This window comes from Thunnus albacares, chromosome 2 (assembly GCF_914725855.1).
Source record: "Thunnus albacares chromosome 2, fThuAlb1.1, whole genome shotgun sequence".
In the NCBI taxonomy this organism is placed as follows: domain Eukaryota; kingdom Metazoa; phylum Chordata; class Actinopteri; order Scombriformes; family Scombridae; genus Thunnus; species Thunnus albacares.
Window position 1 is genome coordinate 32,533,730 of NC_058107.1, and position 26,343 is coordinate 32,560,072.

The 26,343-nt window shown below is 37.8% G+C and overlaps 5 protein-coding genes and 1 long non-coding RNA gene across 8 annotated transcripts; 3 read left to right on the top strand and 3 right to left on the bottom strand.

Annotated features, from left to right (window-relative positions):
• Nucleotides 1–1,436: 1,436 nt before the first annotated feature.
• On the bottom strand, nucleotides 1,437–4,206 carry LOC122966840 (UDP-glucuronosyltransferase 2A1-like). 2 transcript variants are annotated; one of them, XM_044331190.1, is made up of 2 exons: nucleotides 4,067–4,206; nucleotides 1,437–3,402 (listed from the first exon to the last, which is right to left on the bottom strand). In XM_044331190.1, the coding sequence occupies exon 2, from the start codon at nucleotides 3,387–3,389 to the stop codon at nucleotides 1,806–1,808; it is 1,584 nt and encodes a 527-aa protein (XP_044187125.1). In that variant the 5' UTR covers nucleotides 3,390–3,402; nucleotides 4,067–4,206; the 3' UTR covers nucleotides 1,437–1,805. The 2 variants fall into 2 exon arrangements, with proteins under 2 accessions (XP_044187125.1, XP_044187116.1); XM_044331181.1 differs by having other exon boundaries at nucleotides 4,061–4,206.
• A 2,065-nt stretch (nucleotides 4,207–6,271) lies between these two features.
• Nucleotides 6,272–8,008, top strand: LOC122966893 (nuclear factor 7, brain-like). Its single transcript, XM_044331264.1, has one exon. The coding sequence runs from the start codon at nucleotides 6,416–6,418 to the stop codon at nucleotides 7,835–7,837; it is 1,422 nt and encodes a 473-aa protein (XP_044187199.1). The 5' UTR covers nucleotides 6,272–6,415; the 3' UTR covers nucleotides 7,838–8,008.
• A 2,519-nt stretch (nucleotides 8,009–10,527) lies between these two features.
• Nucleotides 10,528–13,233, bottom strand: LOC122966849 (UDP-glucuronosyltransferase 2A1-like). 2 transcript variants are annotated; one of them, XM_044331215.1, is made up of 2 exons: nucleotides 13,151–13,233; nucleotides 10,528–12,487 (listed from the first exon to the last, which is right to left on the bottom strand). In XM_044331215.1, exon 2 carries the CDS (start codon nucleotides 12,472–12,474, stop codon nucleotides 10,891–10,893), a length of 1,584 nt encoding a protein of 527 aa, XP_044187150.1. In that variant the 5' UTR covers nucleotides 12,475–12,487; nucleotides 13,151–13,233; the 3' UTR covers nucleotides 10,528–10,890. The 2 variants fall into 2 exon arrangements, with proteins under 2 accessions (XP_044187150.1, XP_044187139.1); XM_044331204.1 differs by having other exon boundaries at nucleotides 13,145–13,233.
• A 2,502-nt stretch (nucleotides 13,234–15,735) lies between these two features.
• Nucleotides 15,736–17,271, top strand: LOC122966884 (nuclear factor 7, brain-like). The gene has a single exon (XM_044331258.1). The coding sequence runs from the start codon at nucleotides 15,768–15,770 to the stop codon at nucleotides 17,190–17,192; it is 1,425 nt and encodes a 474-aa protein (XP_044187193.1). The 5' UTR covers nucleotides 15,736–15,767; the 3' UTR covers nucleotides 17,193–17,271.
• Nucleotides 17,272–17,422: 151 nt separating this feature from the next.
• Nucleotides 17,423–19,342, top strand: LOC122966914. Its single transcript, XR_006398483.1, has 2 exons — nucleotides 17,423–17,901; nucleotides 18,558–19,342. It is a non-coding gene; the product is annotated as an uncharacterized LOC122966914 (long non-coding RNA).
• Nucleotides 19,343–20,256: 914 nt separating this feature from the next.
• LOC122966857 (UDP-glucuronosyltransferase 2A2-like) lies at nucleotides 20,257–22,215 on the bottom strand. The gene has a single exon (XM_044331227.1). It carries the CDS (start codon nucleotides 22,204–22,206, stop codon nucleotides 20,623–20,625), a length of 1,584 nt encoding a protein of 527 aa, XP_044187162.1. The 5' UTR covers nucleotides 22,207–22,215; the 3' UTR covers nucleotides 20,257–20,622.
• Between the last annotated feature and the right edge of the window lie 4,128 nt (nucleotides 22,216–26,343).

Genomic DNA, 26,343 nt, shown 5'->3' on the forward strand with positions numbered 1-26,343 from the left:
TATTTAGTTAATATTTCCTTTTGTAAAGTCACATGACAAATTAACTGATTGTATATAAAGAAACCTGAAACAACCTCATACCACCCTGATGATGCTAAATAGACAAAACATGTGAGTAATAAAGCATGACATATTAGAGAATAGTTGTGCAGCCTGTTTATTTTAATGGAGTCGTGTTAATTCTCACACTGGTCTGCACCTCGCTGTGTGTGTCAGATATTGAAACAGTCAGAAAAGGAGGGAAAACTTTATTAAACAAATCCTCAGATGATAAAACTGAATGTGTGTGTGTTTACCCTCCGCTACTTCAAGACATGAACATAAACTCTAAAAGAGGCTGTTCAATTTAAAAGAAATCATTTACAACAGTTTCCTCCAGAAATATATCTATTTTCACTTTGACACTTTGTATTTCTTCATTTAAGGTGTTGATAAGGATTGTGATTTAAGTGTCGTGTAAAGGTTATTTGTATGTCGGCGTTCGTCGTTTTAACTTGAAAGATTAAAGTGAAAAACTTGAAGTTGTGTGTTTTTTCATTCAGTCTGGTTCAGCAGTAAGTAGCAGCAGTTCACTCATGATGAGAAGACTTTGTTCTGTGACATGATGTCAAAGGTAAAACACTTTATAATCCTGCTGGTTCCTCATCACTTGATGTTCTGTTGAACAACGTTCACTTAAAATTAAAGGATGAGGCTGGAGATCTTCTATTTTTCTTATTGTCATCAAATGTCATGAACAGATCAAATGTCTGTCCTTCAACACTTCCTGTCCCCAGCCTGTCTGACACTCAGTCCCAAACACATTGGTTCCTACAGGAGATGTGAATCTTTAAAAATGAGTCACAAATATATTTTGCCTTCTGCCAAACACTTTGTGCCACAAATATTTCACTGTAAAAATAAAAATCAGTGTGTTCTGAGCATTAGAAATGAGAATTAAATCAAGAGATAGTAAAATGTTTCCCTCTGACTTAACTTAACTTAACCAACTGCATGATTAAATGCTCCAAGGGACAGTTAAATATTACAGTTTTTATTTTGTAAAAAACAAACAAAAAATATTGCTGCTGCTGTTGTGAAGTATTGTAACAGTCTGTTATAGACCAACTCATTGGAGAGAGGAAGCACTGAGGGTTTGTGTAGGAAGAGCTGAAGTGATTGGACTCTAAAATTATTCTACTCTTCAGCAGAATTAAGATTTTCACTCAAGATTTGATTCTTTAAGCAGGTTTAGTCAGTCAGCACTATACCATGAGTACAGAATGTAATAACATGGATATATTGTTCTTCCTGTGAACGCCACAAGATGGAAACAAAATACACTGTGGTGTATTTCTTTGAGTCTTTCTCTTATAAGTTTTAAGTTTAATACTAAGTTGTGGGTGACCTGAAGATTTATTGGCCCATCTGAAGATTTCCCACAACAACACATTCTGCTCATTTTGAACACTAGATATTTTATTTCCACTTTGTCACTTTTTTCCATGCACATTATTGTTTAATCAATAGTATCAACTCTGTAACAAAATCTTGAAAACATGGATTGATAAACTGCCATCTACATGGTTTGTTCAATAAAGCATCAATTTCAATTTTAAATAAAAACAAATCTTCAGACTGGATTATATCTCTGACACAAGTCTTTTCTGCTCTGAAGAGGCTCACATCCTCTGTGCTGTTGTACCATCATCATTAAAACTCAAGATACCAAGATACAGATTAGTACTGAGTTTAATACATCTTCATCATCTTTCTCCCTGTGTTGCAGAAAAACTCCACTCAACTGAGAGGATAGTGTATCTATATTATTTTGGGGTTTTTTTCTTCCTACCAAACACTTTACGCCACAAACATTTCACTGTTAAAATGCAAATCAGTGACATCAGCGTGACTGACACCAGCAACAGTGTGATTACATCGATGGAGTGGTACTGAATCCAAGACATCTTGTAGGAGTCGGTCTTTAAGTGAGCTGCTCCCTTGTGTCTCATGACAAACTCGATCCAGAACACGGCTCGGTCCAGAGGCTTCATGGGCTGGTCTCTGTGCAGCCTGGAGAGCTCCTGCATGTTCTCCCTGTAGGACGGCTGGTGAAGCACCTCCTTCACCGCCTCCAGGAAGTTGTCTTTGTTTAATGTGCCGATGTCCAGCACTTTGGCAACGCCCCTCACTCTCATCTTGAACAGGTTATCATCCTGGTCAAACATCAGAGGAAGGCCAACGATGGGAACTCCGTGGTAGATGGCCTCGTGAAGTCCGTTGGTGCCTCCGTGGGTCACAAAAACTCTGGTCTTTGGCTGTCCTAAGAGGTCATTTTGAGGCAACCAGTCCAGCAGCAGGGTGTTGTTTCCCAGGGTGGACGGTCTCTTCCCGGTATGCCTCCAGATGACCTTCTGAGGCAACTGTGCAAAAGCGGCAGCCACATGTTCTGTTATATCCTCAGGGAAATTCCCCACCAAGGTCCCCAAGCTCATAATAATGACACCGTGCTCTGCAGAGCTCTGGACAAAGTCCTCCAGATCTTGAGGAAGCGCTTTGGAGGGTTTACACTGAAACCCGCCCATGTAGACAACGTTGGGCATGGTGGGACGAGGGAACTCAAAGGTGAAGTCAGTTCTCATCAGCCAAACATCTGCTGCCTGAACAAGCTCATCATAGTGGACGTCAGGACCGAAGTGACGGTGGACAAATGGTGTGTAGTGAGAGTCTTTTATTATCACCCGGACATTAAGTACCATTAATGAGAAGATAACATTTTTCACCCTTTGCCAAAAACTCATCCTATCAGTCAATTCAGTGCCTGGTATGGGAACGTATGAGAGCGGTGAGGGGGCAACTGTGTGATGTCCGTCTTCCATGATTGCCCATCGTACATTGAGGACCAGAGGCAGACCCAACCGATGAGCCAGAAGAACCCCTCCGCCGAAGCAGGGGTCAGTCAGAACAACATCGTACTCGGCCTCTTGGAAGAACTGCATCAGTTTAGCATCCTCAAAAATCTTCTGCATTTTATCAACCACAGCTTTGTGAACATGATGCATCATCTTCATAAACTCCTCCCAAGCTTTGATTAAAGCTGAAGGTGAAGTGTGGAGCTCACGCCGGAGCTGCAGCAGTCTTGTTGTAAAATAATTCATGTTGTTCACATCAAATCCAGGAACAACATCGAGGGTGATTGACTGGTAGTGATGGGACTCTGCTTTGATGTACCAGCTTTTTTCAGGCCGGATTACTGTGATGTTGTGACCTCTGGAGTGGAGCTCTTGGATGAGGACCTTCATGTTGATCCAGTGGCTTCCCTCCGCAGGGAAAACAAGGACTTTCCCTCCATCAGCACTGAGAAGAGAGCAGAGCAGTGCGGCCAGTGTCACCAGTCTCAACTGGATCATCTCTGAAGTGAAGCTGGAACCATAAAAACAAAGAAGAGGTTCAACTTTAACAGGATGACTTCATATATAATACTGTGTCAGGAAGGTTTTAATGTTCACTATAGATTTGCTAATATTCTTTTGAACGGTTTTCTGATTCAACACAGTTTGGAGTTCATTGTTAAAATAGTTGCAGACAGTCAATAGTAAGAAAAAACAGAGATTTGGAGACGGTTGAACCTTCTGTCTCTTTAACTTTCTATTCATAAATCTTCAATCAGAGAGCAGAGTGTCAGTAAGACTCCCAGTTTCATGCTGTTGTTTTAAATAACAGAATAAAGTCAGTCACATCAGATGAAGTGAGATGGTTGCAGGTTGCACAGTTTCTCTATGTTTGTTAATTTCTGCTTCACGTTTATGATATTTATAAACATCATGTCATCTGAGAATGAAACAGTCAACATATTTAACTGTGATAATGATCAGTGTTGTAATTCTACTACTTTTTGCGGTAACGTAACTTATTACTTCAAAACAAATCCAATGCTTTCAAAATAAAATAACGCAATTACAATTATTGAAATTTATATGGGCTCGTTACTTGTTACTTTTCTCTTACGTGAAAATAGTGGACAACTGCAGAGGATAGCAGACAAACGCACACACAACACAACACAAACACATCATCTGACCTTTACCGTGTCTCAGAGCAGCGTTGTAATGTCACGTCAAAGTCAACTCATGGTAAAACATAAGCTTTGTCTCTGGAGTTATAACGTTATATATTGTAAATAATATCTGTTACTGAACTTCTGCTGTTCCTGGTTTGAGTTTTGGATCTGCGGTAAAACGCGGAGCGGAGTTTTAATTGTCTTTCTCTTATGTTTGTCAAACTGGATTGAACTGAACTGATTTGGAGTTTTGGGGAAAACAAAACGGATTCTTTACCGAGTGGATTGAACTCTGAGATTTTGGGACGAGTTATACTTTTGCAATAAAACAAACGCAAAAGTTACTTTCCCTAGTAACTAATCACTTTATATGCAGTGATTGGTTAAGTGATTCAATTACTACTTTCAATAACTTGCCCAACACTGATAATGATTAAATAACAGTGAATGTCTTTTCTTGAACATTTGATCACATTTTGAAATTCTTGGATGCCTTAACAATTGCTTTATTTTCACATAAACAGATTTTCATTTAAAGGAACTTTAAACTATCAGACACAAATCATGTTAACAAGATGAGAAATCACTTCACTTAGTTCAGTTCATTCCAATAAAAAACTCTTGAATCTATTGACTTCAAATTACATTTTACTGGACTGAACATCTGTCATATCTGACATATTTGCTCCAGTATTCTGATATGAAATGAATCCACTCCTACATGCACACGTTCCTCACAACTCTTCTATTTCTTCTGCAGAGAGATAAATAAGTCAAACATCAGTTTGTGCTTCTGTACATGTTGGGATACCTGCAGTCTGAAAGGCTGAAGGTTTAACACTTATCAACAAGCTCAGTTTGCACCTTGTTGTGAATATGTGATGCAACCTGAGTGACAACATCTTGATTCAATGACAATAATTCATGTTTTACTTACAGTGGAAAGGTGTTGTACAGCAGATTAACAGTCTGTTTGTCTCAGAGTCGACAGCAGATCTACACTTTTTATTGTTGTGCGACTGAAAAGTCTTACATTGAATGTTGTGTAATATCCTGATCAAAGTTCATCGTTCAGAAGTGACTTTCTCTCTGAACAGACTCATGAAACAGATCACTGTCACTTCAGTTTTTACATTTCAGAGCATTTATTGAACCAAACAGAGAAATGTTAGTGAGAGTTTGAAGAACATTTCCTGATGGTTATAAGAGACATGCTTCCATGTTGGAGGAGTTACAACAAAACCAGAGAGCTCAAAGACTGTAATGTTGACACCTCTAGTTTCTCTGTTATAGACATATCATAATCCTGTAGTGTGTGATTAGAAAGTTTATAAATATTTTACTATTAAACAACTTTGGCCTGAATTACATTTTTCTCACTCTGTGTGTTTTTGTATTTAAATGGATCTCTTGTTATTTTAATGTTTAGTCTGGATTGATTTTATAAAAAAAAAAAAACTGCTACAAAAAAGAAGCAAATGAAGATGTAAACCTTGAAGTTATTATATTTTTTACATTCAAAAGATTGTAAAGACATTGACAGAACATTTATGTGTTGTTTTCAACTAAGTCTTTAATTGATATGATAATCATTCCAACCAATGTATGATGGGATAGACACAACTCATCCTAATACTATGAACAAGAATAAAAGGTTAAAGATTATGAGTGGGTGAATGAATAAACACCTATATAAAAGAGAATAAGTGAGGGGGAAAAAATATGAAAAATTATACTTTGCAAGCCTTAATTTTAGGCTTTTTGTACAAGATTAGACAGGTCAAATTGGGATTTAATTAATAATTTTATCCTTGTACCTGTATTTTCAGGATATACCAAATATTCAATGAAACTGGATGAAATAAACACAATCATACCGACGTGTCAGCAGAACATGTTTCCTGTTAAAGTTACATAAAGTAAAAATGTTGAAAAACGGTTTTAGTGTCAGTCAGTCTTTTGAAATGTTCACTCCTCACTGGAAGATGAAAGCACCAACCTCTCCTTGTTTCATGTTTATAGGATTTTTCTGAGCTGTAGAAATAGAAACAAAAGAGATCAAAATGTTAAGACATGAGCACTTTACTTTGTTTAGAATGAGGAACTAAAAATGTAACTTTGAAAGACGTCCTGACATCACCATCTGCTGATGACAAAACTAAGTGTCAGCGTTTCCTTCTGTTAATATTTTTTCCTGTGACAGTTGTAAGTAGAAGTGGAAGTAAATTTTGACATTGTGGATCAGAGCTGAGACGCCATTACAGGGTGTGAGATCTCTGCTGGAAAACACTAATTTGAAGGATTTTAAGTGATCAAGTGAAGGAAAAGTAACTTGGTGAGTCTGACTATTGAAAGATCATTTAGACACCAAAGCAAATGGCTGAGAAAATTGCTCTTGTTGAAAGTTTCCTGAGTTGCCATGTTTGTTCAGAGACTTTCAGAGATCCTGTGTCTCTGACCTGCAACCACAGCTTCTGTTCAAGCTGTCTGCAAAAATTCTGGGAACAAGCTGAAAACAAAAACTGTCCCATTTGTAAAAGAAAATCCTCAAAGGATCAGCTACATGTGAACTTTGCACTGAGGGAACTAGCTGACTCATTTGCAGGAAGACAGAAAGCTGGATCATCTGAGACAGAAAAAGGAGAAAAGGAGGTGGTGTGTAGCAAACATCAAGAAGAGCCTAAATTGTTCTGTGAGGATGAACAGAGAGCTGTGTGTCCTGTCTGTGAGTTTTCTCTCCATCAAGGTCACAAGTTGGTTCCTATAGAACAAGCAGTCAGTGACCTGAAGGACCAGCTGAAATCTGACTTAAAGTCTCTACAGGACAAGAGGAACAAATACAAACAAGTGGAGAAAACATACAATGAAGTGATTCAACACTCCAAGAAGCAGCTGTTGTCCACAGAGAGGAAGATCAGAGCAGAGTTCAACAAGCTCCACCAGTTCCTGAAAGAGGAAGAGGAGTCCAGACTGGCAGCTCTGAGGGAGGAAGAGGAGCAGAAGGGGAAGACTATCAGCAGAGAGATGAAGAGGATTCAGGAGCAGATCTCCTCTCTGTCAGACAGTATCTCTGCTGTTGAAGAAGACCTGCAGAAACACAAGGTGTCATTCCTCAGCAGTTATAAACCCACTCAGACCAGAGCCAGAGACCAGTGCTCACTGTCAGATCCACAGCTGGTCTCAGGAGCGCTGATAGATGTGGCCAAACACCTGGGCAACCTGTCCTTCAGAGTCTGGGAGAAGATGAAGGAGAAGGTCCACTTCAGTCCTGTCATTCTGGACCCAAACACTGCAGACCCCCGTCTCTATCTGTCTGATGATCTGACCAGTGTGAGACGTGGAGACACAAAGCAACAGCTGCCTGATAATCCAGAGAGACACACTAATTATACCAATATTCTGGGCTCTGAGGGCTTCAGCTCAGGGAAACACAGCTGGGAGGTGGAGGTGGGAGACCATCCTCGCTGGAATGTGGGTTTGGCTAAAGAGTCAGTTGACAGGAAGGGAAAGCGACATGCTTCACCAGAATATGGAATCTGGTGTTTACTGCATGAGAATGGAAAGTACAATAATGGTCGTGGTGAGACTGTCAGTGTGAAGAAGAGTCTCCAGAGGATCAGAGTCCAGCTGGACTATGACAGGGGGGAGGTGTCCTTCTACGACCCTGAAGACATGACTCACATCTACACTCACAGAGACACTTTCACTGAGAAACTCTTCCCTTATTTCTGTATTTGTCCAGCTGGTGATGCTAAAACCACTGATATCAAAATCTGTCAAACTGAGATTTCTCTGTGATGTTCAGGAAGGTTTGTGTTTTCAGCATTTTGGTTTTACTTTTCTATTATTTTTTCTTTTATCTGAAGCAAATTTGATTTGGTGTTGAGGGTCAATTGATGTTTTTGCTCATTGAAACAAATTATCCAAAGTGGTTTTCACGTACAAAACAGACACATGTTCACCTCAATAATTGTTTTTAACAGAGAATTCACCGTAAAACTTTTACATATATATTCTGACTTCGATATCTATTTAGATCACATTATCAAGGAAAAATAAATGTTGATCTGTCATCTGAGGTGAACTTTTATACAAATACAAATCAAAGCTGTTTTTATTATAACTTTTTATCCTGGTTAGTAGCATCTTGTTTTTAATCAGACCACAATATAATATAGATATAATAAACACTGTAACGACTGTACAAAATACTACAGTTGGGGAGATTTTTAAACTTTCATCATAGTTAAATTAATTCACAATTAAGTTATTTCAGTGTTGATCATGTTTTAATTTCAGTTTTTACACTTTAAACTCAGAGTCTCAGAGAAAATATGGATACAAAATGCTGAAACTGTTTCACATCATCAAGAGACAAACTTTACAAATCAAAGCTGTTAATTATCCTGGTTATCAGCATCTTGTTTTCAGTCAAACAACATTGTATAGTAGTATATATCCACTGTATCGAATGCTCTGATTGATTCAGTTTTGTTTCAGTTGTCAGATTTAGATTTTTATATTTTTGGGTCTTTTGGTGAGTTATTTCAGTTGTGAATCTGTTATTTTATTCTTTGGAAACAAGTGTTTTAATATAGTTTTATTTTAATTCAGTGTTTAATTCTGACAGTGCTTCTGCATACTGTGTGTGTCATTTTGGTGGTGTATACATGGATTGATGAACTGCAATGTTGAGATGATGATCAGCATAAAAAAAACAAACACCAAAACAATTGAGTTCAATTCGTGTTTTCTGAGTCAACTATATTTTATAAAATGTACATCTGATGGATGCTGCTTGTCATGATGTGTAATTAAATCATCAGCAGTTTTTATTCCAAATGTATGTCAGTCAGAAAAGGAGATACAGGTTGTTTCACTTTCTTTACAAACATTTATCAAATAGTCATGTGACTTTTCAAAAGGTAAAATCTCACAAAAGAATTATACAACCAGTTTATGCAAAATACAATATTTTCATTTAAACCCATTAATGGTTCAAATCTCAATTTCTTATTTTCAAAACAACACATTTTTTACTGAAACTGTTTTAACTTCAGTTTTCAGAACACAGTCTCATAATCTTTGTGTCACCTCTTCAACATTTATGGACAGTCTGAACTTATTTAGTTAATATTTCCTTTTGTAAAGTCACATGACAAATTAACTGATTGTAGAGAAAGAAACCTGAAACAACCTCATACCACCCTGATGATGCTAAATAGACAAAACATGTGAGTAATAAAGCGTGACATATTAGAAAATAGTTGTGCAACCTGTTTATTTTAATGGAGTCGTGTTAATTCTCACACTGGTCTGCACCTCGCTGTGTGTGTCAAATATTGAAACAGTCAGAAAAGGAGGGAAAACTTTATTAAACAAATCCTCAGATGATAAAACTGAATGTGTGTGTGTTTACCCTCCACTACTTCAAGACATGAACATAAACTCTAAAAGAGGCTGTTCAATTTCAAAGAAATCATTTACAACAGTTTCCTCCAGAAATATATCTATTTTCAGTTTGAGACTTTGTATTTCTTCATTTAAGGTGTTGATAATGATTGTGATTTAAGTGTTGTGTAAAGGTTATTTGTATGTTGGCGTTCATCATTTTAACTTGAAAGATTAAACTGAAAAACTTGAAGTTGTGTATTTTTTCATTCAGTCTGGTTCAGCAGTAAGTAGCAGCAGTTCACTCATGATGAGAAGACTTTGTTCTGTGACATGATGTCAAAGGTAAAACACTTTATAATCCTGCTGGTTCCTCATCACTTGATGTTCTGTTGAACAATATTCACTTTAAATTAAAGGATGAGGCTGGAGATCTTCTATTTTTCTTACAGTCATTAGATTTCATGAACAGATCAAATGTCTGTCCTTCAACACTTCCTGTCCCCAGCCTGTCTGACACTCAGTCCCAAACACATTGGTTCCTACTGGAGATGTGAATCTTTAAAAATGAGTCACAAATATATTTGCCTCCTGCCAAACACTTTATGCCACAAATATTTCCCTCTGACTTAACTTAACTTAACTTAACCAACTGCATGATTAAATGCTCAAAGGGACAGTTAAATATTACAGTTTTTATTTTGTAAAAAACAAACAAAAAATATTGCTGCTGCTGTGAAGTATTGTAACAGTCTGTTATAGACCGACTCATTGGAGAGAGGAAGCACTGAGGGTTTGTGTAGGAAGAGCTGAAGTGATTGGACTCTAAAATTATTCTACTCTTCAGCAGAATTAAGATTTTCACTCAAGATTTGATTCTTTAAGCAGGTTTAGTCAGTCAGCACTGTACCGTGAGTACAGAATGTAATAACATGGATATATTGTTCTTCCTGTGAACGCCACAAGATGGAAACAAAATACACTGTGGTGTATTTCTTTGAGTCTTTCTCTTATAAGTTTTAAGTTTAATACTAAGTTGTGGGTGACCTGAAGATTTATTGGCCCATCTAAAGATTTCCCACAACAACACATTCTGGTCATTTTGAACACTAGATATTTTATTTACACTTTGTCACTTTTCTCCATGCACATTATTGTTTAATCAATAGTATCAACTCTGTAACAAAATCTTGAAAACATGGATTGATAAACTGCCATCTACATGGTTTGTTCAATAAAGCATCAATTTCAATTTTAAATAAAAACAAATCTTCAGACTGGATTATATCTCTGACACAAGTCTTTTCTGCTCTGAAGAGGCTCACATCCTCTGTGCTCTTGTACCATCATCATTAAAACTCAGTTGTCCAAGATACAGATTAGTACTGAGTTTAATACATCTTCATCTTTCTCCCTGTGTTGCAGAAAAACTCCACTCAACTGAGAGGATAGTATCTATATTATTTTGAGGTTTTTTTCTTCCCACCAAACACTTTACGCCACAAACATTTCACTGTTAAAATGCAAATCAGTGACATCAGCGTGACTGACACCAGCAACAGTGTGATTACATCGATGGAGTGGTACTGAATCCAAGACATCTTGTAGGAGTCGGTCTTTAAGTGAGCTGCTCCCTTGTGTCTCATGACAAACTCGATCCAGAACACGGCTCGGTCCAGAGGTTTCATGGGCTGGTCTCTGTGCAGCCTGGAGAGCTCCTGCATGTTCTCCCTGTAGGACGGCTGGTGAAGCACCTCCTTCACCGCCTCCAGGAAGTTGTCTTTGTTTAATGTGCCGATGTCCAGCACTTTGGCAACGCTCCTCACTCTCATCTTGAACAGGTTATCATCCTGGTCAAACATCAGAGGAAGGCCAACGATGGGAACTCCGTGGTAGATGGCCTTGTGAAGTCCGTTGGTGCCTCCGTGGGTCACAAAAACTCTGGTCTTTGGGTGTCCTAAGAGGTCATTTTGAGGCAACCAGTCCAGCAGCAGGGTGTTGTTTCCCAGGGTGGACGGTCTCTTCCCGGTATGCCTCCAGATGACCTTCTGAGGCAACTGTGCAAAAGCGGCAGCCACATGTTCTGTTATATCCTCAGGGAAATTCCCCACCAAGGTCCCCAAGCTCATAATAATGACACCGTGCTCTGCAGAGCTCTGGACAAAGTCCTCCAGATCTTGAGGAAGCGCTTTGGAGGGTTTACACTGAAACCCGCCCATGTAGACAACGTTGGGCATGGTGGGACGAGGGAACTCAAAGGTGAAGTCAGTTCTCATCAGCCAAATATCTGCTGCCTGAACAAGCTCATCATAGTGGACGTCTGGACCGAAGTGACGGTGGACAAATGGTGTGTAGTGAGAGTCTTTTATTATCACCCGGACATTAAGTACCATTAATGAGAAGATAACATTTTTCACCCTTTGCCAAAAACTCATCCGATCGGTCAGTTCAGTGCCTGGTATGGGAACGTATGAGAGCGGTGAGGGGGCAACTGTGTGATGTCCGTCTTCCATGATTGCCCATCGTACATTGAGGACCAGAGGCAGACCCAACCGATGAGCCAGAAGAACCCCTCCGCCGAAGCAGGGGTCAGTCAGAACAACATCGTACTCGGCCTCTTGGAAGAACTGCATCAGTTTAGCATCCTCAAAAATCTTCTGCATTTTATCAACCACAGCTTTGTGAACATGATGCATCATCTTCATAAACTCCTCCCAAGCTTTGATTAAAGCTGAAGGTGAAGTGTGGAGCTCACGCCGGAGCTGCAGCAGTCTTGTTGTAAAATAATTCATGTTGTTCACATCAAATCCAGGAACAACATCGAGGGTGATTGACTGGTAGTGATGGGACTCTGCTTTGATGTACCAGCTTTTTTCAGGCCGGATCACTGTGATGTTGTGACCTCTGGAGTGGAGCTCTTGGATGAGGACCTTCATGTTGATCCAGTGGCTTCCCTCCGCAGGGAAAACAAGGACTTTCCCTCCATCAGCACTGAGAAGAGAGCAGAGCAGTGCAGCCAGTGTCACCAGTCTCAACTGGATCATCTCTGAAGTGAAGCTGGAATCATAAAAACAAAGAAGAGGTGCAACTTTAACAGGATGACTTCATATATAATACTGTGTCAGGAAGGTTTTAATGTTCACTATAGATTTGCTAATATTCTTTTGAACGGTTTTCTGATCCAACACAGTTTGGAGTTCATTGTTAAAATAGTTGCAGACAGTCAATAGTAAGAAAAAACAGAGATTTGGAGACGGTTGAACCTTCTGTCTCTTTAACTTTCTATTCATAAATCTTCAATCAGAGAGCAGAGTGTCAGTAAGACTCCCAGTTTCATGCTGTTGTTTTAAATAACAGAATAAAGTCAGTCACATCAGATGAAGTGAGATGGTTGCAGGTTGCACAGTTTCTCTATGTTTGTTAATTTCTGCTTCACGTTTATGATATTTATAAACATCATGTCATCTGAGAATGAAACAGTCAACATATTTAACTGTGATAATGATCAGTGTTGTAATTCTACTACTTTTTGCGGTAACGTAACTTATTACTTCAAAACAATACAATGCTTTCAAAATAAAATAACGCAATTACAATTATTGAAATTGATATGGGCTCGTTACTTGTTACTTTTGTCTTACGTGAAAATAGTGGACAACTGCAGAGGATAGCAGACAAACGCACACACAACACAACACAAACACATCATCTGACCTTTACCGTGTCTCAGAGCAGCGTTGTAAAGTCACGTCATTGTATTCAACTCGTAGTAAAACATAAGCTTTGTCTCTGGAGTTATAACGTTATATATTGTAAATAATATCTGTTACTGAACTTCTGCTGCTGCTGTTTCTGGTTTGAGTTTTGGATCTGCGGTAAAACGCGGAGCGGATTTTTAATTGTCTTTCTCTTATGTTTGTTAAACTGGATTGAACTGAACTGATTTGGAGTTTTGGGGAAAACAAAACGGATTCTTTACCGAGTGGATTGAACTCTGAGATTTTGGGACGAGTTATACTTTTGCATTAAAACAAACGCAAAAGTTACTTTCCCTAGTAACTAATCACTTTATATGCAGTAATTGATTAAGTAATTCAATTACTACTTTCAATAACTTGTCCAACACTGATAATGATTACATAACAGTGAATGTCTTTTCTTGAACATTTGATCACATTTTGAAATTCTTGGATGCCTCAACAATTGCTTTATTTTTTCAATCACATCAACAGATTTTCATTTAAAGGAACTTTAAACTATCAGACACAATAAATGTTAACAAGATGAGAAATCACTTCACTTAGTTCAGTTCATTCCAATAAAAAACTCTTGTATCTATTGACTTCAAATGACATTTTACTGGACTGAACATCTGTCATATCTGACATATTTGCTCCAGTACTCTGATATGAAATGAATCCACTCCTACATGCACACGTTCCTCACAACTCTTCTATTTCTTCCGCAGAGAGATAAATAAGTCTAACATCAGTTTGTGCTTCTGTACATGTTGGGATACCTGCAGTCTGAAAGGCTGAAGGTTTAACATTTATCAACAAGCTCAGTTTGCACCTTGTTGTGAATATGTGATGCAACCTGAGTGACAACGTCTTGATTCAAAGACAATAATTCATGTTTTACTTACAGTGGAAAGGTGTTGTACAGCAGATTAACAGTCTGTTTGTCTCAGAGTCAACAGCAGATCTACACTTTTTATTGTTGTGCGACTGAAAAGTCTTACATTGAATGTTGTGTAATATCCTGATCAAAGTTTGTGGTTCAGAAGTGACTTTCTCTCTGAACAGACTCATGAAACAGATCACTGTCACTGCAGTTTTTACATTTCAGAGCGTTTATTGAAACAAATGATCAAACAGAGAAATGTTAGTGAGAATTTGAAGAACATTTCCTGATGGTTATAAGAGACATGCTGCCATGTTGGAGGAGTTACAACAAACCAGAGAGCTCAAAGACTGTAATGTTCACACCTCAAGTTTCTCTGTTATAGACATATCATAATCATGTAGTGTGTGATTAGAAAGTTTATAAATATTTTACTATTAAAGAACTTTGGCCTGAACTATATTTCTCTTACTCGTATTGTGTGTTTTTGTATTTATATGGGTCTCTTATGTTATTTCAATGTTTAGTCTGGATTGTTTGAAAAAAAAAATCTGCTACAAAAAAAGAAGCAAATTAATATCTAAACCTTGAAGTTATTATATTTTTACATTCAAAAGAAAGTAAAGACATTGTAAGAACATTTATATGTTGTTTTCAACTAAGAATATTTATTTGTTGGGTTTTTTTGCAGTTGGTAATCTTATGATAATAATCAGGGAACAGGTGACAAGACACATGGGCAGGCTGGGAGTGATTGGCTAAGGGAAACACAGGAAGTAGGGCAGGGCCAATGAGGTGATGCAGGGCAGGTGAGAGGAGGAGCACATGAACACAGGAGGAGAAAACACAGGGAAACCAGAAAAATCCAAATCCAGGCAACATAAGTGCAACACAGAAAACCCAAACGAACAAAAACACAAAGAGTCCAAAAAACAAACAGAAAGTCCAGGTATGATGTGACACTTTGAACAGAAATAAGAGGTTAAAGATTGTGAGTGGGTGAATGAAGAAACAGCTACAAAAGAGAACAAGTGGAGAAAAGAAAAATGAAAAATTAAACTTTGCAAACCTTAATTTTAGGCATTTTGTACAAGACTAGAAAGGTCAAATGGGGGTTTAATTAATAAGTTTCACATTTTCTGTGAATGCCAAATATTTAATGAAGCTGGATGACATAAACACAATCATATTGATGTGTCAGCAGAACATGTTTCCTGTTGCAGTTATATAAATTAAAAATGTTGAAAAACTGTTTCAGTGTCAGTCAGTCTTTTGAAATGTTCACTCCTCACTGGAAGATGAAAGCACCAACGTCTCCTTGTTTCATGTTTATAAGATTTTTCTGAGCTGCAGAAAAAGAAACAAAAGAGATCAAAACGTTAAGACATGAACAGTTTAATTTATTTAGTCTACAGATGCCTGTATAAGGACTTTTTACTGTAATGGATGAAGAGTTAAAAATGTACCTCTGAAAGACGTCCTGACATCACCATCTGCTGATGACAAAACTACATTACAGCATTTCCTGCTGTTAATAATTTACCATGTGACAGTTGTAAGTAAAATTGAAAGTGAATTTTGACATTGTGGATCAGAGCTGAGACGCCATTACAGGGTGAGAGATCTCTGCTGGAAAACACTCATTTGAAGGATTTCAAGTGATCAAGTGAAGGAAAAGTAAGACTACTGAAAGATCATTTAGACATCAAAGCAAATGGCTGAGAGAGCTGTTCTTGAATGTTATTTGAGTTGCCATGTGTGTTCAGACACTTTCAGAGATCCTGTGTCTTTGAGCTGCAACCACAGATTTTGTTCAAGCTGTCTGCAAAAATTCTGGGAACAAGCTAAAAACAAAAACTGTCCCATTTGTAAAAGAAAATCCTCAAAAGAATTTCCAGTAGTGGACTTTGCACTGAAGGAACTAGCTGACTCTTTTGCTGGGAGACAGAAAGCTGGATCATCTGAGACAGAAAAAGGAGGAAAGAAAGAGGAGGTGGTGTGTGGCAAACATCAAGATGAGACTAAACTGTTCTGTGAGGATGAACAGAGAGCTGTGTGTTCTGTCTGTGAGTTTTCTCTCCACCAGAGTCACAAGGTGGTTCCTGTAGAACAAGCAGTCAGTGACCTGAAGGACCAGCTGAAATCTGACTTAAAGTCTCTACAGGACAAGAGGAACAAATACAAACAAGTGGAGAAAACATACAATGAAGTGATTCAACACTCCGAGAAGCAGCTGTTGTCCACAGAGGAGCAGATCAGAGCAGAGTTCAACAAGCTTCACCAGTTCCTGAAAGAGGAAGAGGAGTCCAGACTGGCAGCTCTGAGGGAGGAAGAGGAGCAGAAGGGGAAGACTATCAGCAGAGAGATGAAGAGGATTCAGGAGCAGATCTCCTCTCTGTCAGACAGTATCTCTGCTGTTGAAGAAGACCTGCAGAAACACAACGTGTCATTCCTCAGCAGTTATAAACCCACTCAGACCAGAGCCAGAGACCAGTGCTCACTGTCAGATCCACAGCTGGTCTCAGGAGCACTGATAGATGTGGCCAAACACCTGGGCAACCTGTCCTTCAGAGTCTGGGGGAAGATGAAGGAGAAGGTCCACTTCAGTCCTGTCATTCTGGACCCAAACACTGCAAACCCCTGGCTCTATCTGTCTGATGATCTGACCAGTGTGAGATGTGGAAACACAGAGCAGCAGCTCCCTGATAATCCAGAGAGAAACACTTATTCTGCAGATGTTCTGGGCTCTGAGGGCTTCAGCTCAGGGAAACACAGCTGGGAGGTGGAGGTGGGAGACCATCCTCGCTGGAATGTGGGTTTAGCTAAAGAGTCAGTTGACAGGAAGGGAAAGTTATTTGCTACAGCAGAATATGGAATCTGGTGTTTACTGCATCGCAGTGGAAAATACGATAATGGTCTTGGTAAGACTGTCAGTGTGAAGAAGAGTCCCCAGAGAATCAGAGTCCAGCTGGACTATGACAGGGGGGAGGTGTCCTTCTACGACCCTGAAGACATGACTCACATCTGCACTCACAGAGACACTTTCACTGAGAAACTCTTCCCTTATTTCTGTATTTGTCCAGCTGGTGAAGCTAAAACCACTGATATCAAAATCTGTTCAACTGAGATTTTTCTGTGATGTTCAGGAAGGTTTGTGTGTGTGTGTGTGTGTGTGTGTGTGTGTGTGTGTGTGTGTGTGTGTGTGCGTGCGTGTGTGTGTGTGTGTGTGTGTGTGTGTGTGTGTGTGTGCATGTGTGTGTGTGTGTGTGCGTGTGTGCGTGTATGTGTGTGTGTGTGTGTGTGTGCGTGTATGTGTGTGTGTGTGCATGTGTGCGTGTATGTGTGTGTGTGTGTATATGTGTGTGTGTGTGTGCATGTGTGCGTGTATGTGTATGTGTGTGTGTGTGTTTAAGGGGTACACATCATACATATATTTCACGTCATCAAGTGATGAACATTTAAACAGATAATTAAGGCTGTTTGTTAGATCTCAGTTTTTGTTCAAGTTAAGTGATTCTATTTTTTAATCTTCATCAATTTTAGTTTGTAAGATTTCTGGATCTTCCGATGATTTATTTCAGATTTGATTTCACTTTAAACTCAGAGTCTCAGTGGTTCAGTGTATCAAAAATCATTCTGGCTCTGATTGATTATTATTTGTTCTTTTGTTCTTCAACAGAACTGATTTGTTGTTGAGGGTCACAGATATTGTTTTTTTCTTGTTTTCATGCAACAACATGAAAACCTAAACCGTTGTTCTCATCTGAATTTTTGAAAGACGTTGAGCCGTTCAGGATTTAGTTGTTTTATATTTAGAATGAATTTATTAAAGATGGTAACTCCGTTATGTTTATGTATTTCAACAGAATATTTACTTATGTTGTTAAATACTCTGATTCTGCTTTCTTGGCTTTCAAAGATAGATTCAGTGTGTAAGTTAGTTTTGTCGCCTCTTAAAATAAAGTTGAATTCACAAGAAAATATGGATACAAAATGCTGAAACTGTTTCACATCATCAAGAGACAAACTTTACAAATCAAAGCTGTTAATTATCCTGGTTATCAGCATCTTGTTTTTAGTCAAACAACATTGTATAGTAGTATATATCCACTGTACCGAATGCTTTGATTGATTCAGTTTGGTGACAGTTTTAGTCGTCAGATTTAGATTTTTATATTTTGGGGTCTTTTGATGAGTTATTTCAGTTGTGAATCTGTTGTTTTATTCTTTGGAAACAAGTGTTTTAATATAGTTTTATTTTAATTCAGTGTTTAATTCTGACAGTGCTTCTGCATACTGTGTGTGTCATTTTGGTGGTGTATACATGGATTGATGAACTGCAATGTTGAGATGATGATCAGCATAAAATAAACAAAACCGACCAAAACAATTCGGTTTAATTTTTCTGAATCAACTATATTTTATAAAATGTTTATCTGATGGATGCTGCTTGTCATGATGTGTAATTAAATCACCAGCAGTTTTTATTCCAAATGTGTGTCAGTCAGAAAAGGAGATACAGGTTGTTTCACTTTCTTTACAAACATCTATCAAATAGTCATGTGACTTTACAAAAGGTGAAATCTCACAAAACAATTATACAACCAGTTTATGCAAAATGCAATATTTTATTTTATTAATGGTTTAAATCTCAATTTCTTATTTTCAAAACAACAAATTTCTTACTGAAACTGTTTCAACTTCAGTTTTCAGAACACAGTCTCATAATCTTTGTGTCACCTCTTCAACATTTATGGACAGTCTGAACTTATTTAGTTAATGTTTCCTTTTGTAAAGTCACATGACAAATTAACTGATTGTATAGAAAGAAACCTGAAACAACCTCATACCACCCTGATGATGCTAAATAGACAAAACATGTGAGTAATAAAGCGTGACATATTAGAGAATAGTTGTGCAACCTGTTTATTTTAATGGAGTCGTGTTAATTCTCACGTTGGTCTGCACCTCGCTGTGTGTGTCAAATATTGAAATAGTCAGAAAAGGAGGGAAAACTTTATTAAACAAATCCTCAGATGATAAAACTGAATGTATGTGTGTTTACCCTCCACTACTTCAAGACATGAACATAAACTCTAAAAGAGGCTGTTCAATTTAAAAGAAATCATTTACAACAGTTTCCTCCAGAAATATATCTATTTTCAGTTTGAGACTTTGTATTTCTTCATTTAAGGTGTTGATAAGGATTGTGATTTAAGTGTTGTGTAAAGGTTATTTGTATGTCGGCGTTCATCATTTTAACTTGAAAGATTCAACTGAAAAACTTGACGTTGTGTATTTTTTCATTCAGTCTGGTTCAGCAGTAAGTAGCAGCAGTTCACTCATGATGAGAAGACTTTGTTCTGTGACATGATGTCAAAAGTAAAACACTTTATAATCCTGCTGGTTCCTCATCACTTGATGTTCTGTTGAACAATGTTCACTTTAAATTAAAGGATGAGGCTGGAGATCTTCTATTTTTCTTACTGTCATCAAATGTCATGAACAGATCAAATGTCTGTCCTTCAACACTTCCTGTCCCCAGCCTGTCTGACACTCAGTCCCAAACACATTGGTTCCTGCTAGAGATGTGAATCTTTAAAAATGAGTCACAAATATATTTGCCTCCTGCCAAACACTTTATACCACAAATATTTCACTGTAAAAATACAAATCAGTGTGTTCTGAGCATTAGAAATGAGAATTAAATCCAGAGATAGTAAAATGTTTCCCTCTGACTTAACTTAACTTAACCAACTGCATGATTAAATGCTCCAAGGGACAGTTAAATATTACAGTTTTTATTTTGTAAACAAACAAACAAAAAATATTGCTGCTGTTGTGAAGTATTGTAACAGTCTGTTATAGACCGACTCATTGGAGAGAGGAAGCACTGAGGGTTTGTGTAGGAAGAGCTGAAGTGATTGGACTCTAAAATTATTCTACTCTTCAGCAGAATTAAGATTTTCACTGAAGATTTGATTCTTTAAGCAGGTTTAGTCAGTCAGCACTGTACCGTGAGTACAGAATGTAATAACATGGATATATTGTTCTTCCTGTGAACGCCACAAGATGGAAACAAAATACACTGTGGTGTATTTCTTTGAGTCTTTCTCTTATAAGTTTTAAGTTTAATACTAAGTTGTGGGTGACCTGAAGATTTATTGGCCCATCTAAAGATTTCCCACAACAACACATTCTGGTCATTTTGAACACTAGATATTTTATTTCCACTTTGTCACTTTTTTCCATGCACATTATTGTTTAATCAATAGTATCAACTCTGTAACAAAATCTTGAAAACATGGATTGATAAACTGCCATCTACATGGTTTGTTCAATAAAGCATCAATTTCAATTTTAAATAAAAACAAATCTTCAGACTGGATTATATCTCTGACACAAGTCTTTTCTGCTCTGAAGAGGCTCACATCCTCTGTGCTGTTGTACCATCATCATTAAAACTCAGTTGTCCAAGATACAGATTAGTACTGAGTTTAATACATCTTCATCATCTTTCTCTCTGTGTTGCAGAAAAACTCCACTCAACTGAGAGGATAGTATCTATATTATTTTGAGGTTTTTTTCTTCCCACCAAACACTTTACGCCACAAACATTTCACTGTTAAAATGCAAATCAGTGACATCAGCGTGACTGACACTAGCAACAGTGTGATTACATCGATGGAGTGGTACTGAATCCAAGACATCTTGTAGGAGTCGGTCTTTAAGTGAGCTGCTCCCTTGTGTCTCATGACAAACTCGATCCAGAACACGGCTCGGTCCAGAGGCTTCATGGGCTGGTCTCTGTGCAGCCTGGAGAGCTCCTGCATGTTCTCCCTGTAGGATGGCTGGTGAAGCACCTCCTTCACCGCCTCCAGGAAGTTGTCTTTGTTTAATATGCCAATGTCCAGCACTTTGGCAATGCCCCTCGCTCTCATCCTGAACAGGTTATCATCCTGGTCAAACATCAGAGGAATGCCAACGATGGGAACTCCGTGGTAGATGGCCTCTTGAAGTCCGTTGGTGCCTCCGTGAGCCACAAACACTCTGGTCTTTGGGTGTCCTAAGAGGTCATTTTGAGGCAACCAGTCCAGCAGCAGGGTGTTGTTTCCCAGGGTGGACGGTCTCTTCCCAGTATGCCTCCAGATGACCTTCTGAGGCAACTGTGCAAAAGCGGCAGCCACATGTTCTGCTATATCCTCAGGGAGATTCCCCACCAAGGTCCCCAAGCTCATAATAATGACACCGTGCTCTGCAGAGCTCTGGACAAAGTCCTCCAGATCTTGAGGAAGCGCTTTGGAGGGTTTACACTGAAACCCGCCCATGTAGACAACGTTGGGCATGGTGGGACGAGGGAACTCAAAGGTGAAGTCAGTTCTCATCAGCCAAATATCTGCTGCCTGAACAAGCTCATCATAGTGGACGTCAGGACCGAAGTGACGTTGGACAAATGGTGTGTAGTGAGAGTCTTTTATCATCACCCGGATATTACGTACCATTAACGAGAAGAAAACATTTTTCACCCTTTGCCAAAAACTCATCCGATCAGTCAGTTCAGTGCCTGGTATGGGAACGTATGAGAGCGGTGAGGGGGCAACTGTGTGATGTCCGTCTTCCATGATTGTCCATCGTACATTGAAGACCATAGGCAGACCCAACCGATGAGCCAGAAGAACCCCTCCGCCGAAGGAGGGGTCAGTCAGAACAACATCGTACTCGGCCTCTTGGAAGAACTGCATCAGTTTAGCATCCTCAAAAATCTTCTGAATTTTATCAACCTCGACTTTGTGAACATGATCCACCATCTTCATTAACTCCTCTCCACCTTTCAAATAAGCTAAAGTCGAAGTGTGGGCCTCATGCCTAAGCTGCAGCATTCTTGTTGTAAAATAATTCATGTTGTTCACATCAAATCCAGGGAGAACGTTGAGGGTGATTGACTGGTAGTGATGGGACTCTGCTTTGATGTACCAGCTTTTTTCGGGCCGGATCACTGTGATGTTGTGACCTCTAGAGTGGAGCTCTTGGATGAGGACATTCATGTTGATCCAGTGGCTTCCATCCACAGGAAAAACAAGGACTTTCCCTCCATCAGCACTGAGAAGAGCGCAGAGCAGTGCAGCCAGTGTCACCAGTCTCAACTGGATCATCTCTGAAGTGAAGCTGGAACCATAAAAACAGAGAAGAGGTGCAAAATTAATAGGATGACTTCATATATAATACTGTGTCAGGAAGGTTTTAATGTTCACTATAGATTTGCTAATGTTCTTTTTAACAGTTTTCTGATCCAACACAGTTTAGAGTTCATTGTTAAAATAGTTACAGTCAGTCAATAGTAAGAAAAAACAGAGATTTGAAGAACCTTTTTGGTTGAACCCTCTGTCTCTTTAACTTTCTATTCATAAATCTTCCACCAGACAGCAGAGTGTCAGTAAGACTCCCAGTTTCATGCTGTTGTTTTAAATAACAGAATAAAGTCAGTCACATCAGATGAAGTGAGATGGTTGCAGGTTGCACAGTTTCTCTATGTTTGTTGATTTCTGCTTCACGTTTATGATATTTATAAACATCATGTCATCTGAGAATGAAACAGTCAACATATTTAACTGTGATAATGATCAGTGTTGTAATTCTACTACTTTTTGCGGTAACGTAACTGATTACTTCAAAACAATACAATACTTTCAAAATAAAATGACGCAATTACAATTATTGAAATTTATATGGGCTTGTTACTTGTTACTTTTATATATTGTAAATAATATCTGTTACTGAACTGCTGCTGCTGTTTCTGGTTTGAGTTTTGGATCTGCGGTAAAACTCTCTTATGTTTGTGAAACTGGATTGAACTGAACTGATTTGGGGTTTTGGAGAAAAGTTACACTTTTGCATTAAAAGTAATGCGAAAGTAACTTTCCCTAGTAACTAATTACTTTATTTTCTGTAATTGGTTAAGTAATTCAATTACTTTTTGGGAGAAGTAACTGGTAACTGTAACTAATTGCTAAGTTTCAGTAAATTGCCCAACACTGATAATGATCACATAACAGTGAATGTCTTTTCTTGAACATTTGATCACATTTTGAAATTCTTGGATGCCTCAACAATTGCTTTATTTTTTCAATCACATCAACAGATTTTCATTTAAAGGAACTTTAAACTATCAGACACAATAAATGTTAACAAGATGAGAAATCGCTTCACTTAGTTCAGTTCATTCCAATAAAAAACTCTTATATCTATTGACTTCAAATTACATTTTACTGGACTGAACATCTGTCATATCTGACATGTTTGCTCCAGTACTCTGATATGAAATGAATCCACACCTACATGCACACGTTCCTCACAACTCTTCTATTTCTTCTGCAGAGAGATAAATAAGTCAAACATCAGTTTGTGTGTCTGTACATGTTGGGATACCTGCAGTCTGAAAGGCTGAAGGTTTAACACTTAGCAACAAGTTCAGTTTGCACCTTGTTGTGAATATGTGATGCAATCTGAGTGACAACGTCTTGATTCAAAGACAATAATTCATGTTTTACTTACAGTGGAGAGGTGTTGTACAGCAGATTAACAGTCAGTTTGTCTCAGAGTCGACAGCAGATCTACACTTTTCACTGCTTTGTGACTGAAAAGTCTTACATTGAATGTTGTGTAATATCCTGATCAAAGTTCATTGTTCAGAAGTGACTTTCTCTCATAACACACTCATAAAACAGACCACAGACCTCTAATTTCTCTTTAAGTTATTATATTTTTAGATTCAAAAGATTGTAAAAGACATTGACAGAACATTTATGTGTTGTTTTCAGCTAAAAATCTTTATTTGCTTTGTTTTTTAACAGTTGTTAATATATAGATAATACGTGGGGAATGAAATATGAAAAATTAAACTTTTGTTTTGTACAAGATCAGAAAGGTCAAATGTGGGTTTCATTAATAATTTGGACCTCGTACCTACATTGTCGATCAATGCCAAATATTTAATGAAGCTGGATGAAATAAACCCAATCATACAGACATGTTAGCAGAACATGTTTCCTGTCGCAGTTACATAAAATAAAAACGTTGAAAAACGGTTTTAGTGTCAGTCAGCCTTTTGAAATGTTCACTCCTCACTGGAAGACGAAAGCACCAACCTCTCCTTGTTTCATGTTTATAGGATTTTTCTGAGCTGTTGAAACAGAAACAGAAGAGATCAAAAATTAGTCACAAATATATTTTGCCTCCTGCCAAACACTTTATGCCACAAATATTTCACTGTAAAAATACAAATCAGTGATATCATCATGATTGAGAAAAGCAGCCTCCACATGTTATATTTTCTAAATTCTGTTTGTGTATCACTAGTGTTGTTTGAACATATACTGTTGGTAAAAGGATGAAAATGAACCAAATAGTACAGAATTTTGCTTCATTTTGTTTAAAAATTACTCATGTTAAGTACTTTTTGCCAGTTGGACACACATAAACATATAAACTGTCACTTGTTATTCCACTTCTATTCCTTTATTGCAGGGTAACATTTGAGTTGTGCAATAGACGGCAGCAGCAAGCTGTACAAGACAGAAAAGGTCAAATGAAGGCTAAATAAGATAAGTTCACCCTGTACCAACATGCTATGTGAAAGCTGAAGTGTTCACTCCTCACTGGAGGACTAAAGTTTCAGGTTTGTAGAAATTATATGAGCTGTAATGTTTTTATTTTTATTATTAAGGAAGAAAAAGATGATAGAATGTAGCCATTTCACCTTTTATTTCTCATGTATGATGAAACTAAAACGTCCACTGAAGTCTGCTCAGTTGACAGGAAGGGAGTGAGATCTGTCTCACCAAAATGTGGAATCTGGTGTTTGGTGTATCGCAAATACACTAATGGTCTTGGTAAGACTGTCAGTGTGAAGAAGAGTCTCCAAAGGATCAGAGTCCAGCTGGACTATGACAGAGGGGAGGTGTCCTTCTATGACCCTGAAGACAGGACTCACATCTGCACTCACAGAGACACTTTCACTGAGAAACTCTTCCCTTATTTTCATATTGGACCAGCTGGTGATGCTAAAACCACTGATATCAAAATCTGTCAAACTGTTTTCAGCATTTTGGTTTTACTTTTCTATTATTTTTTCTTTTATCTTAAGCAGATTGGATTTTGTGTTAAGGGTCACTGAATTTTTTTTTGCTCATTGAAACAAACGATCCAAAGTGGTTTTCATGTACAAAACATGTACAAAACAGACACATGTACACCTCAATAATTGTTTTCAATAAATAATTTACTTTACTTTTAAAACTTTTATGTATATATTCTGACTTCAATATATATTTAGATCACATTATCAAGGTAAATACTTTTGTTACCTTAATCAATCCTGAAGTGAGTATTTCTCATCTTTTTCAATGTATTAAATCATTCAGTAATATTTCTGATTATACAATAAACTCGGCTAAAAGTGAGCTCATGTTTATTGGAGAACATACAATTTTACAGGATTGCCCCGTTAAGGTTGTGGATGAGTATATCACATATTTAGGACTTAAAATCCCCCAAAATCTGAAACCTTTGCTCAAATTAAATTTGTTAGAAGGTATTGATAAATTAAAACGCAGCATAGAATACTGGAGGGCTTTACCCCTATCTATGATTGGCAGAGTAAATGCCATTAAGATGGTATCTTTACCAAAGTTTTTATAGCTTTTTCAAAACCTGCTTATATGGATTTCAGCTGACTCTTTTTAAAAAGTTAGACACCATTATTTTAGAATTTATTTAGGGTCATAAAAAACATAGATTATCAAAACAACATTTATTTAGGCCTACTTTGGATGGAGGTCTGGGTCTTCCAGTATTTAAATATTACTATTGGGCAGCTAATGGTAGGGCACTGGTATACTGGAAATGGGGTTCTCCATATCATGAATTACTCAAATTTGCCCCCTTGAGGCTAAAATTAGAGCTGAGGTCCTTAATAAAACCGTATGCTTCATTGTCTTCCTAACTTTTTAAGAATCATATATGTGCTATTAAATCAGTAAGTCACAGTTTTGTTGTCAGAAATTCACTGAAGATTCTTACTCAAATCAAACATATGTACAAAGTCCCTAATATTTTGATATATACACCATAACCATGCCTTTACTCCAGCTTTGCTAGATAACACTTTTGCTACATGGTGTGTAAAAGGGCTTAAGAGCATAAAGGACTTCTATTTAGACAACACGTTTGCATCTTTTGCTCAGTTAAGCTTAAAGTACAATCTACCTCACTCTACTACTCACATACTATTT

Excerpts from the sequence above, each read along its gene's own strand:
- LOC122966849 (XM_044331215.1), bottom strand. The coding sequence starts at position 12,474 with ATGATCCAGTTGAGACTGGTGACACTGGCTGCACTGCTCTGCTCTCTT.
- LOC122966857 (XM_044331227.1), bottom strand. The coding sequence starts at position 22,206 with ATGATCCAGTTGAGACTGGTGACACTGGCTGCACTGCTCTGCGCTCTT.
- LOC122966840 (XM_044331190.1), bottom strand. The coding sequence starts at position 3,389 with ATGATCCAGTTGAGACTGGTGACACTGGCCGCACTGCTCTGCTCTCTT.
- LOC122966893 (XM_044331264.1), top strand. The coding sequence starts at position 6,416 with ATGGCTGAGAAAATTGCTCTTGTTGAAAGTTTCCTGAGTTGCCATGTT.
- LOC122966884 (XM_044331258.1), top strand. The coding sequence starts at position 15,768 with ATGGCTGAGAGAGCTGTTCTTGAATGTTATTTGAGTTGCCATGTGTGT.